Source organism: Pollicipes pollicipes, unplaced genomic scaffold (genome assembly GCF_011947565.3).
Source record: "Pollicipes pollicipes isolate AB1234 unplaced genomic scaffold, Ppol_2.1 Scaffold_7262;HRSCAF=8765_pilon_pilon_pilon, whole genome shotgun sequence".
Classification (NCBI taxonomy): domain Eukaryota; kingdom Metazoa; phylum Arthropoda; class Thecostraca; order Pollicipedomorpha; family Pollicipedidae; genus Pollicipes; species Pollicipes pollicipes.
The window spans coordinates 10,157,433-10,170,715 of NW_023597055.1; the positions used below are offsets into that span (position 1 = coordinate 10,157,433).

General features: G+C 63.9%; 1 protein-coding gene across 1 annotated transcript in view; it reads right to left on the reverse strand.

Moving 5' to 3' along the window:
* Positions 1-600: 600 nt before the first annotated feature.
* Positions 601-13,283, reverse strand: part of LOC119113415 (all-trans-retinol 13,14-reductase) — a 44,060-nt gene continuing 31,377 nt past the window's right edge. The window contains exons 9-14 of the mRNA XM_037237733.1: positions 12,698-12,802; positions 11,547-11,753; positions 10,997-11,111; positions 10,282-10,442; positions 9,788-9,938; positions 601-919 (exon numbers count right to left, since the gene is read on the reverse strand). Of these exons, the coding sequence (XP_037093628.1) occupies positions 774-919; positions 9,788-9,938; positions 10,282-10,442; positions 10,997-11,111; positions 11,547-11,753; positions 12,698-12,802 (885 nt within the window). The 3' untranslated portion in view covers positions 601-773. The remainder of the gene's footprint in view (positions 920-9,787; positions 9,939-10,281; positions 10,443-10,996; positions 11,112-11,546; positions 11,754-12,697; positions 12,803-13,283) is intronic.

Here is a 13,283-nt window from a genome sequence, read left to right on the forward strand (position 1 = left end):
GGGACCGGTCCCCGCCAGCCGGCTGAACTGACGGGACCGGTCCTCGCCAGCCGGCTGAACTGACGGGACCGGTCCTCGCCAGCCGGCTGAACTGACGGGACCGGTCCTCGCCAGCCGGCTGAACTGACGGGACCGGTCCCCGCCAGCCGGCTTAACTGACGGGACCGGTCCTCGCCAGCCGGCAGAACTGACGGGACCGGTCCCCGCCAGCCGCCGGGACTGACGGGACCGGTCCCCGCCAGCCGGCTGAACTGACGGGACCGGTCCCCGCCAGCCGGCTGAACTGACGGGACCGGTCCTCGCCAGCCGGCTGAACTGACGGGACCGGTCCTCGCCAGCCGGCTGAACTGACGGGACCGGTCCTCGCCAGCCGGCTGAACTGACGGGACCGGTCCCCGCCAGCCGGCTGAACTGACGGGACCGGTCCTCGCCAGCCGGCTGAACTGACGGGACCGGTCCCCGCCAGCCGGCAGAGCTGACGGGACCGGTCCCCGCCAGCCGGCAGGGGTGACGGGACCGGTCCCCGCCAGCCGGCAAGACTGACGGGACCAGTCCCCGCCAGCCGGCAGAACTGACGGGACCGGTCCCCGCCAGCCGGCAGGAGTGACGGGACCGGTCCCCGGCCAGCCGACAAGACTGACGGGACCGGTCCCCGCCAACCGGCAGGACTGACGGGACCGGTCCTCCGCCAGCCGCCAGGACTCGTGACGCCTTCCACCGCCGCCGCCAGGACTGCTCCGGGAGGGAGCCGCGGGGCCGGCCGCCGTCGCCGCCTACGCCGCCTTCTTGAGCTGCTTGTGCAGTGTCTCGACGTCGGAGAAGCAGTTGCGGCCCAGCACGACGCTGGCGGCCAGCACGCCGCCGTACAGGCCGCCCGAGAAGCCGCAGCTGAGGATGTCCTGGCCGGTCAGGTACAGACCTGTCGGGCAGGGAGCCGCGTCATGTCAGCAGACTCACACCGGGACAGACCAGGGCAGGTGCACACGGGTGTGGGCAGGCCGGGGCAGGTGCAGACGGAGGGTGCGGGCAGGCCGGGGCAAGTGCAGACGGAAGGTGTGGGCAGGCCGGGGCAGGTGCAGACGGGTACGGGCAGGCTGGGGCAGGTGCAGACGGAAGGTGTGGGCAGGCCGGGGCAGGTGCAGGCGGAAGGTGTGCGCAGGCCGGGGCGGGTGCAGACGGAAGGTGTGGGCAGGCCGGGGCGGGTGCAGACGGAAGGTGTGGGCAGGCCGGGGCAGGTGCAGACGGAGGGTGTGGGCAGGCCGGGGCAGGTGCAGACGGCAGGTGTGCGCAGGCCGGGGCGGGTGCAGACGGAAGGTGTGGGCAGGCCGGGGCGGGTGCAGACGGAGGGTGTGGGCAGGCCGGGGCAGGTGCAGATGGAGGGTGTGGGCAGGCCGGGGCAGGTGCAGACGGAGGGTGTGGGCAGGCCGGGGCAGGTGCAGATGGAGGGTGTGGGCAGGCCGGGGCAGGTGCAGATGGAGGGTGTGGGCAGGCCGGGGCAGGTGCAGACGGCAGGTGTGCGCAGGCCGGGGCGGGTGCAGACGGAAGGTGTGGGCAGGCCGGGGCGGGTGCAGACGGAGGGTGTGGGCAGGCCGGGGCAGGTGCAGATGGAGGGTGTGGGCAGGCCGGGGCAGGTGCAGATGGAGGGTGTGGGCAGGCCGGGGCAGGTGCAGATGGAGGGTGTGGGCAGGCCGGGGCAGGTGCAGATGGAGGGTGTGGGCAGGCCGGGGCAGGTGCAGATGGAGGGTGTGGGCAGGCCGGGGCAGGTGCAGATGGAGGGTGTGGGCAGGCCGGGGCAGGTGCAGATGGAGGGTGTGGGCAGGCCGGGGCAGGTGCAGATGGAGGGTGTGGGCAGGCCGGGGCAGGTGCAGACGGCAGGTGTGCGCAGGCCGGGGCGGGTGCAGACGGAAGGTGTGGGCAGGCCGGGGCGGGTGCAGATGGAGGGTTGTGGGCAGGCCGGGGCAGGTGCAGATGGAGGGTGTGGGCAGGCCGGGGCAGGTGCAGATGGAGGGTGTGGGCAGGCCGGGGCAGGTGCAGACGGAGGGTGTGGGCAGGTGTGGCACGTCAGGTCAAGGAAGAAAGTTTTGAAATTTTAAGGTTAAGGAAGGATTCTCAATGCGGCGGATTAGGTAAAGCACATCTGCAGCTTTGGTCATGAAGGTCAGACTCGGTACAGACTGGCAGTGTCCGGCCAGAAAGGTCGGGTCACATCCGGAAGAGAACTGCACGTGGCACATATACGGCGGGCGCTATCCAGACTGTGGGGGAGTGGACCGTGCTTATACTTTCTCATCTCCATTCAGCCTAGCAGAAGGGGACAGTGACCGAACGAAGCCTCTGAAAACCCAACAAACAAGTTCCTCATGGACGCTCATGTATGACGTCAGACCGCTCGAGGTCACCTTGCAACGGAACACCGCGGCCGCGGCCGCATGCCACGGCGTCATTACCTGGCGCCTGGACACTAACGGCCCCGATGGTTCATGGTACACAGCGTCCGTAACGTGCAGGGTTCATGGCTGAGTCATAGTTCACGGCATCGTAATACAGTCGTTCAGACACGTTTACTGAGTAGACACTTCGTGCCAGGACACAGCTGAATGTCGGGCATCATTTCCGAGCATGTGTTGTCTCGAGAGGAGGAGAGCACAGCGAACGTTTGAAACGTTTTTGAAACCGGGAGGACCCTATTCCGAACACATGTTGTCTCGAGCGGAGGAAAGCATAGCAAACGTTTGACGACGTTTTTAAAACCTAGTTCCCTAAAAACCTAGAATTAAACCCTACTTAAGTTTCAACACCAAATTAACGTAGCACCAGCGAAAGCCAGTTCACAGCGGTTTGTTCCGAGTGGTTTTCGGGCACACAACGGCCGTCGCCGCAGGCATCCAACGGGAAGGGTATGTCTGCATTCTAAGCTATGCAACACTAAGAAGTCAAATACAATGAAACAATGAAGCACAGCAATACCAAATATCACGAAATGATACACAGCTTATGAGTGCAGGTCTGTATTTAACAACACGGGTAAAGACAAGCCCGCAACGACGAACGATAAACGAAAACTTAAAACCTCACACCGACAAAGGTCCTCTCACTGGCAGAGCGTATTTGCACCGCCGAAGGAGAGTGTATCTGTGCATCACTGGTAGCTATAGTCCGTCGACGGCCACGTGACGACAGCGCAGCTGACTAACCGACGATCGGGCCGTGTTCGCGAGCTGGATATCAGCACTCCCATCCTCGCCAGCTCCGGCCTCAACCCCGCACGATGTCTTCACAGACACTCCACGGGAGACGAATCTTTCCCAGTTTTTCTCGGGTGTTCTTATTTGTAGGCCTGAAATATCAATCGATGCTCGCCTCGCGCTACTGGGCGGACAGCCACGGGGCTGCCGTCTCACATCCGGCGGGCGCGTGCTCTTGTCAGGAAGACTTCTGCTCATTTTGGGTCGCATGGCCTCGGTGGTTGCCAACGCCCCGCTTATCCCCCCCCCCCCACGGGACTGTACCACTGCCGACCGTCCGGGCTCCGCCACAAGACCAGTAGGCGTCTGCCGTCTGACGGGCGGAGCCGCACCCGGCTCCTGCCGCCGCCGGCCGCGGTTACCGTCCCGGCCGCGCGGCCTCCTCGCCACCGCCGCCGCCGCCGCCGCTCACATGCTGCTTTGCCGCGTCATCACCACCACGCCGTTGGGTGAGAGGCCGCACTCGTGCAGCGTGCAGGCCGTGTCCCAGAGCATGCGGCGCGGATAGGCGGTCATCAGGCCGTACGGCTCCTGCGGCGCCCGGCCACTGGCCTCGATCCGGCGGCGCAGCTCCGCCACCGTGCTCGACGCGTCCAGCTCCAGCGTCAGGCACGCGTCCTGCGGCGTCCGCACGCGCACCGTGGTCGGCCGCGGCGGCGGCGGAGGCGGCGGCGGAGGCGGAGGCGGCGGCGGCGGCGGAGGGAGAGCGGGAGGGGGCTGAGCCGCAGGTGACGCCGGGGCCGACTCCCCGACGGCCGTCGCCTGCGGCGGTTGCGGTGGCGGCGGCGGCGGCGAGGACGCGCGGCCAGTTAGCAACTCCTCGACAGAGCGGCGGATTTCAATCAGCCTGCCGTCGCGCACCACCGTCTTGGGCAGGCGCGCTAGGAAACGCGACACGGCCTGCGAGGGCGCCGGCAGCGGCGACGGCAGCGGCGCCAGCATCGGCGCCGGCAGCGGCGCGCCGGGACGCGCCTTCGGCGAGGCCGGCCGGCGCGGTGGCGGCGGCGACGTGCCGCGGTCGCAGCCGCTGCCGGCCGACAGGTAGCCGGAGCTGCCGGGCGTGCGCCTCGCCGCCGCCACCGCCGCCGCCCCAGCCGCTGCCTTGCAGGCCTTGGCCGCCGCCGCCGGCGGTGGCGGCGGCAGCGGCTCCGGCGAGCCGACGCGCCGACGCCGCTGCTGCTGCAGCTGCTGCTCGCGCTGCCGGCGGCAGTAGTGTTCAGCAATCAAGCGCGAGGAGCGCCGGCGGCCGCCCAGCCGGTAGCCGGGCCCCGAGAAGACACGCGCCGGCTCCGGCGGCCGGTACTCCTCGTGGCGCCGGTCCGTGAGCCGCAGCGGCACGCCGTCGGGGAAGCGCTCCTTCAGCTCGGTCGGGAAGTACCCGTCCTGCAGGTCCATCACCAGCAGCTGCGCCAGCGGGTCCGAGTACGGCCGGAACGGGCCCGCCTCCAGCACGATGCCGTTGCGGTACACGGCCAGCGGCAGCGGCGGCACCAGCATGAAGCGCGCGCCGCGCGGCGTGCGGCACAGCTGCTGCTGGTCGGCGCCGGCCAGCACGTTCAGCTCAGCCACGCGCGCCACTAGCAGGTCAAAGTTGACGGTGAACGCATCCCGCGGCGACGCCGCCGGCGGCGAGCGGTCCGGCTTGTCGCCGTCGCCGACGTCGGCGTCGGTGTGCGAGCGCGCCGTCGTCAGGTCGTCGCTGCTGGCGCCCGAGCCGACCCACTCCAGCCCGTAGTCGGCCAGGAACTTCTCCATGTCGCGCACGTGTTTCTGCAGGCGGCGGCACTCGCGGCGAAGGTCGTCCGGTCCGCAGCCGGCGGCGGCCGCCTTCCGCGCGCCGGCCGCCGGCGCCGCGGCCGGCGAGCCGCTCGCGGCGCCCGCGGCGCGCAGCTCGTCAACCAGCCGGTCGCGCTCGGCCAGCGCGTCGCGCGCGCGCGCCAGCTGGCCCTCAAGCTGCGTGAGCCGCGCCAGCAGCAAGCCGACCAGCTCGCGGTCGGACGGCCCGCCGGCCACCATGCCCGTCGCCCAGTATTTGTTGCGGCGCAGCCGGTCAAGCACGGCGGCCGGCTCGTCGGCCGCCGACGCCAGCTCGGCCTCGGTGCCGCTGCCGCCGCCGCCGCCGCCGCCGCCGCGCCGGCCGGGCGTCTCGGCGCCGCCCGAGTCGTCCTCGCGGCAGAGCGCGCGCTCGCGCGCCAGCCGCCGCTGCTCGGTGGCCTCGGCCTCCTGGCTCTGCATCACCATCTCCATCTGGCAGATCTCGCCCTCTGCTCGCGTGATCTCCATGAGCTCGTGCAGCCGGCGCAAGTCGTCCTGGTCGGCGGAGGTCAGGTTCCTGGCCGGCTTCTCCGGCGCGGCGGCCGGCCGCCCATCCGGGCAATCCGGCCAGCCGGCCGCGACGTCCCGGCCGCCGACGCGAGCGCTGTCCGAGCTCTGTCGCCGCGCCTCATCGCGCCGCCAGCAGGCCGCCCCGCCGCTCTGGCCTCCGCTGCGGGTGGACGCCCTGCCCGAGGTGTGCCGCTCCGCCTCCCCGCCGTGCCAGCCCGGGGGACCGTTCCCACGACCGCCGCCGCCGCCGCCGCCACCGGGGACGCCGCCCTCCCCCTGCCGGTCGTGCGTCTGGTGCACTAGCTGAGAAATGCTCTCGATCAGGTGCGTGCTGGAGGAGCGCTGGCCGCGCCTCTGCGGCTGTGACTGGGGCAGCTGGGGCAGCTGAGGCAGCTGTGGCGGCGGCTGAGGCGGCAGCTGAGGCGGCGGCTGAGGCGGCGGCTGGGGCGGAGTCGCGTGCCGAGCGCCCGGCCCGTGACCACCAGACGTCCACCGCGGCGGCGAAGCAAAGCAGTACGGCTGGGGCGGCGCCACCGGCAGGCGCGGGCCGGTCGCCCGCGGCACGCCGCTGCCCACCACGCTGAAGCCGGCGCCGTCCGCCGGCGAAGCCGGCGCCGCCTGCTGGAACGGCTTGGCCGTGTAGACGCCGGCGCCGCCGCCCCGGCCGACGGGCGTCGGCTGACGGGCCGGCACGCTGCTGTAGTGCGCGGCCACCGGCTGCGGCCGGTGCGGCAACCCCGACGGCATCGGCTCGCCGGCAGAGCTGCGCATGGCCAGGATCTCCTCCAGCTTTTTCCACTGCGGAGGCGCGTCCGCGAAGCGGTCCAGCGGCGGCTCCTTGCCCCCGGCGGCGTACTTCTGCGCCTGCTGCGCCGACATTCGGGCCCGATCGTCGGTTTCACGGCAAACACTAGTGGCGGGAAACGGCGGGGCGCACTCGTAGCTGAGCGCGTCGAAGTCCGCTATCGATCAAACTCAGGACGTCCGAGCGGTGAACATCAGGTGCTTCGGCCGTCCCTGATCGGCGATATGCGCGGCGAAAAGATAATCTGACACAAATATGCGCAACAAGTCAATCCGTTATTAGTGCACTTTTTATGATAAACTGTATAGTTCATTTAAATTCGTGTCGATCGTTATCAATAACGCATCCGCTCTGAAGACAAGAATCTTTTTTGATCGAGCACGTGATCTGGGCCTTACGCTTCCGCACAGAAAGAGCGGGCAAAGTCCAAACAGCCGAAATGCAAAGAAGCGTGTTCGGACATTGGCCACTAGATTCTACGTGTTTACGAATGAAACGCATATAATCTGCAGAACACAATTCGTTTTAGTGCATGAAGCAATAATTGTCACTGATAGCTGGTTTGTTGAAGCAGTGGACAAAACTGGAACTGATTCGATCTTAGCTAGAAATGATAAGAGTTTGCCATGGCGAGAGTTCACACTTAATAGGAGCATTCCTCTTCCGTTAAAACGTATATCCACAGGTTGGTATCACCTACCTTGCCAAACTCTTTGTTGTGTGAATTTTATTACTATCTCCTTAACACTACCGTCAAAATGTTCATATTGATAATGCATGTGGTCCACCTAGTGACAAGCAGGGCGAGTCAGCATTTCGCCGGCTTGTCGCCGCCCCGATAAGAGCGTGTCCTCGTCGTTTGCTCGCTCCGTCTCGACTGTACGGTTTGGAGGACTGCATCTACGTTCGTCAATAGCCGATCACCTCGGGTCATCTCGATCAAATCACAGCCGCTGTTAGCGCGAGGCTTCTGCCTTCCCAAGGACTCAGCTAACACAAATGGATGGCTGACGAGTAAGCATAACCGATGAACACGGAGTGGAGGTTGTCGTCTGGTGCTGGGCTACGCGTCCATACGTTTATAGGGCAGAGTTCCTCGCTGGTCCAGCTTCTAGGTTGGTGTCACCTAGTATTTTTCACCCGGGGCCTGCAAATCACGTGTTTATTGCAAAATAAACCACTTCGGCCGGTTTGTAATTCACAAAACCTGCGCTGTAACGTCCGCTTATTCACCTGACCCCGTGAGGCATGCAGCCTGCCCTCTTATCAAAGCCACTGCAACACATCGCCGGGGCCGAACAGCCGACGAGGCGCGCTGCACAGTTGTGACTGTTCTGCCCGGCCGTCTGCTGCATCCTACGCCAGCTCGACCTAATCGCATCCGTACATCCTACTGACAGCACATAACTCCCAGCATGAATCGACTGACTTGTATGCATGCGTCACCGATCTCTTTCGCGCGCTTTTTCCCTGCTTGGCCAGTTACAAGCTAGCGCGCGAGCACCCCGGCGCCGCTCCTTCCTGTGCTGGCTTCTGCACTTCTGAATTACTGACAGACGCACGGTTTTTCGGCGTCTTGGCATTCATGCCCGTTTCGAACTTGGCTGTCGCCTCTGTTTCAATCGGGGTTTTATTCACGGCACCTTTACGCTCTGTTCTCTGGACCGGACGGGAAGTTTCGGTGGCTTATTTGGCCCGCTCTCCCCTAGGTAGGTGCCACGGTCACCACGTAAACATGCAGAATGCGGTATCCTTCTACCTCAGTCTAGGCCGCGCGAGATCTTCCTTCGGACGGCGCTGGGCAAACATCCTGAAGGGATCACGTGTCGTTCGTGGCGCAGCGTCGTGCGTAAATATCTCCATGGAAAAGGTAAGTAGCGTCATCGCAACGAGGAAGCAGTGCTGAATAAGCGTGCGCGCGCTTGTACCGGAGGAACACCGGCGAGGACCAGAGGAATTTTCTGTTCGCGACTCCCTTGAGCAATTCATTTCGGAGATAGCGTCATCGCGAAGGCAGCGATCATGACCCATGGGACCAGCACACCAGCACCAGACCAGCACACCAGACCAGCACACTTCTCATTCGAGACGGTAGTCCGCAGCAACCAGCGTTCAGCCACCACACCTACTGCCCACACAATATTTATAGTCGTGCTTGCGCCGATTGGACGTTCCGGAAGAGGACACAACTTGTGACATCCAGCTTGCCACATGCGCGCAAAAATTACGCCGTCAGATAGTGTTTTCGGTCAACGCCACTACAATCAGACCCCTCCCGCCATAACGTTTTTTGTTGCCTGGTGGCACTCACCCCACAAAGCCACCATGGTGCCCGAAAATCTCGGATTCAACATCACATATCAGGCGTATTTTACGAAGCCTAGAGCGCGTTGGTTGCAAGTTCGTCTCTGCTCTCAAGAAGCTCCAACACGCCGATTGTAAACGTTGCAAATCTGTTGCTTAACACCATGATCCGTCGAACACATTTCATAGGCTATTTCGTTTGACTGTTTCAGTGCAGATACGTGCTCTATCAAATATCAACTGTATGCCAACAGGGCGAGGTTCAAACGCACCTTGAACCTCGCGCATTCACCTACCCAACAGACGCCTTCATGAACCACACTGCTGGTAGCGACTTTGGTCTGTTTCAAGTAGCTGAACGACACTGGGGTTGCATTCAGAACGCCATCGATGTGGTCGCTGTTGCCGAGGAACGCGGACAGGCGGCGGGTGACGTCATCCGGTTGGAACGGGGACTGAGCCGTGTCCCGCTGTCGTCATTGTCAGCCACATGTCTCCGCTCCCGCACATGTCGTGTGTTCTTGCGCATTGGGCTGACCTTGCCCGTCTTCCCCAGGGTTTTAGCTCATCAGTTAGGAAATGAAATGAAAATGGGTACAGCAGGCACTTGTGTCGTGGGTGAAATCCTCAGAATTACACAGTGCAGCGGGATTGCCGCGCAAATTGAGACGTTTGGCTACCCCACCCCTTGCCTGGCCTGACCTGCTCCGCACCATCTGACTGTCCCGGCCCGCCTTCGTTGGAGCCGGCCCGTCTCCCCTAACCTGACCGGTCCCATCTAATCTGACCCGTCGCCTATCTGACCTGTCCCATCCCCCATCTGAACTGCATCGTCCCCGATATGACCCGTCCGTCCTCCTCTGGCCTGACCCCTCCCCCATTTGACCTGTTTCGTCCCCAATCCAATCTGATCTCTTCTAAAGCTACCCTGTGTCGTCCCCGTTTGACCTGACCCACCCCCATCCGACCTGACCCCTCCCCCATGCGACCTGCCTCTTCCCTCGTCTGACGTTTCATTCCCCATCTGACCTGCCTCGTTCCCCATCTGACCTGTGTCGTCCCCCATCTGACGTCGTCCCCCATCTGACCTGACCCGGCCCCATCTGACCTGGCACGTCGGTGGCGGGACGCAGCAGGGTCTGACTCTCGCCGCTGAAGCGCTCCTGGTTGTGGTCCATGCCGTACATCTCGCCCCGCGGCGCCCCCAGGTAGAAGTTGTTCGTCACCGGACTCCCGAAGCTCACGTAGTCGATGTGGTCCTGCGACCGGGGCGAGCCGCGTTAGGGGGGTTGGGGATGGGGTGTGGAGGGGCGACGAGGCGTGTCCGTGTGCGCAAACGTCGCAAACTTCGATGGCAACGATCCAAAGTGCAGGTAATCGAATCAAATGCTTGATTATGCATACTGTCACCACGCAGTTGAGGCGATGTTCTATGTTAATGCACACCAAGCCAGTCCAACCGGACTGCGTCCAATCAATCTAACTGTAGCACCTACCGAGAGCTCTATCGCTAGACGAGACTGGCTGGCTCTCTCACCCTGATCTGGCGGAACAGAAGACACTATACCGACAGCTCTATCGCTAGAGGGCTCGCGTTCTCACCCTGATCTGGGGGAAGAGCCGGGTGGCCTGCGCCACCAGCTTGTCACCGATCGTGTTCTTGACGCCCTCGTAGTCGGCGCCGCGTTTGGTGCACCGCTCGTTCTCCCACTGCTTGAACCAGTCGTAGTTGGCCAGCGTCACAATAGCCATCGTGGTCTTGCCTGAAGGCGGGCCAGGCCGGCGGTCAGCACGGCGGCCAGCATGGCGGCCAGCACGGCGGTCAGCACGGCGGCCAGCACGGCGGTCAGCACGGCAGTCAGCACGGCGGCCAGCACGGCGGCCAGCACGGCGACCAGCACACCGGTCCGGCCATCGCTCATGTGCCCCACGCGACTGGGCTCTGATGATGTCCGCTCCCGCTAACACGCTGACCCGAAACACCTCCACAAGAAAGGTCACGTTGAGACGACGCCGGACACACAAATTGCTCCCTAACTTCGTTACCCACAGTTATCACAGGCCGCGTCACAGGTGGGAGACACAGGACTGCCCATCACTTGAGTCAAACATATTCACTGCTTTAAAGCGAGTGAAAAAGCAAGGCTTAGGAAGGCGAGCAGTAAGCTAGTCATCCATGGGTGTCGATGCCCACCCATTCACGACAATAGAGGCGCGCAGCGTACCGGGATGGCGAGGTCTCCGCTCAAACCCCTCGCAAGCGATACCAGTCGCCGCCGAGCCCCGCTCCCGGCGGCGGAAGGGGCGCGCCACGTACCCGGGTAGCGTTTCTCCCACTCGGGGTCCTTGGTGGACGGGAAGGAGATGAACATGAGCGGCACGTCCCGGTCCAACGCCTCGTCAGCCGACAACGCCATGTAGTCGTTGCACACCTGAAGCAGGGCACCCGCACGCTCACATCGCTGTCGTCGTGCGCCCGACAGCACCCACGCAGCACCCAGACAGCACCCAGACAGCGCGCCGCGTCCGGGGAGGGCGGCGGCAGCGGCGGCGCCGTCTGACCGACACCGCGTCCTCCGGCTTGCCGCCCTGTCCAGCCCGGCCCCGGGGAGGTGTGTGGCGCGGCGCCTCAGGCCGCGCGATGCCACAGGATGCGAGGCGTGGTGGGGAGCGGCGCAGGGCGGCCGAGGTGGGGGCTACGGGCAGCGGACACCAGGCGGGAGCTCCAGGACCTCATCATCCGCCGCTGCTGCTTATTTTAGTGGTTTAAAAAAATGGCACACAAAGGTGGACATGTTAGCGTTCCGGGGTCACAACGCTTCGAGATTCAACTCCCCCCCCCCTCCCCCTCCCGTCCGTGCTCTCACCTTGGTGATGTCATTGTTGGTGAAGACCCACCAGTTGCGGGGGGAGATGGTGCTGTCGCCGCTGCCGCGGATCTCCTCCAGCGGCGCGTTGAGGCCGACGAACACGGAGAAGCCGGCCGTGGCGTGCGACATCTTGGTCAGCGGCCACAGGCGCGACGTCTCGGCCACCGGCCGCGGCAACAGCCGTTGCAATCGTATTGTACAACCCTGCCGGCAGCCGGCGGGGTCACCACGGGCCGTCACGGTCACGGTCACGGTCACGATCAGGTCACGGTCACGGTCACGATCAGGTCACGGTCACGGTCACGATCAGGCCACGGTCACGGTCACGATCAGGTCACGGTCACGGTCACGATCAGGCCACGGTCACGGTCACGATCAGGTCACGGTCACGGTCACGATCAGGCCACGGTCACGGTCACGATCAGGTCACGATCACGGTGACGGTCACGATCAGGCCACGGTCACGGTCAGGTCACAGTCACAGCCACAGTCATAGTCATAGTCATAGTCATAGTCACAGTCATAGTCACAGTCACAGTCATAGTCATAGCCACAGTCACAGTCACAGTCACAGTCACAGTCATAGTCACAGTCACATTCATAGTCAGTCACAGTCACAGTCATAGTCATAGTCATAGTCAGTCACAGTCACAGTCACGGTCACTGAGGACCCGTCTGACCGCCCCCCCCCCCCGCGTGGTGACCATCCACCGCCCGCGCCACATACACACACACACGGTTGCGTCGCTCCCTAGTCTCCCTTTGCATATTTTGTTCTCATCGCACTTTTCTTTCCGCTGCGGGTCTATTGCCGCCCGTCTACTGTTTCAACTTACACCTCACCAATCAATTCAATTCTTCACCTCACCAATCAATTCAATTCAATCAACATTCTCCTTCACCATCCTTTCGACCCCATTCTCAAATGCCCACTCACAAACCGATAAGCATTCGCCTCATTGTTCTCATCCCATTCTGAACCACCTCCTCACACGCCAACAGACGCCGCCTCCACCGCTCCTTCCACCCACTCTCCCAGCTCATCCCCCCCTCGCACACAACAAACGCACGAACTCTGTATTGTCAGCGGAGCCCACCCGCGGAGCCCTCGCGTTTGAGCCGTCGCCCTCGCAGCGGAGCCCACCTGCGTTTGAGATGACCATCGGCACGCGTATCTCGTGGGTCGAGCTGCCCTTGGCGACCTTGACGCCGACCACTGTGCTGCGGAGCTCGTCCATCAGCAGCTCCTTCACCTGGCGGCCGGTGCGGACAGTGACGTATCGCTGCTCGAGAACTGCTGGCTGCCACACTGGGAGGCCTGTTGGCTGCTCAACTGAGAGACCTACTGGTTGGCTCACTGAGAGACCTGCTGGCTGCTCCACTGGGAGACCTGCTGGCTGCTCAACTGAGAGACTAGCTGGTTGTCCTACTGAGAGACCTGCTGGCTGTTCCACTGAGACCTGCTGGCTGTTCCACTGAGAGACCTGCTGGCTGGCCCACTGAGCGACTTACTGAAATGACATCAGAGACCCACTAACCCACTGAGAGACCTCCTCCACCTGCTGACAGTCCCACTGACGGCCGGTAGCCAGCGCACGGGCCGTCCTCTCCACCCACGGCCGACCAACGGCCACCACATCCCGAACTGACCGAATCACCGGGCGTGCATCACTCTTCTAGCGGTGGTGCCCGCCTCGGCTGCTGACCGTCGCCGTGCGACGACGTGGCACTCTT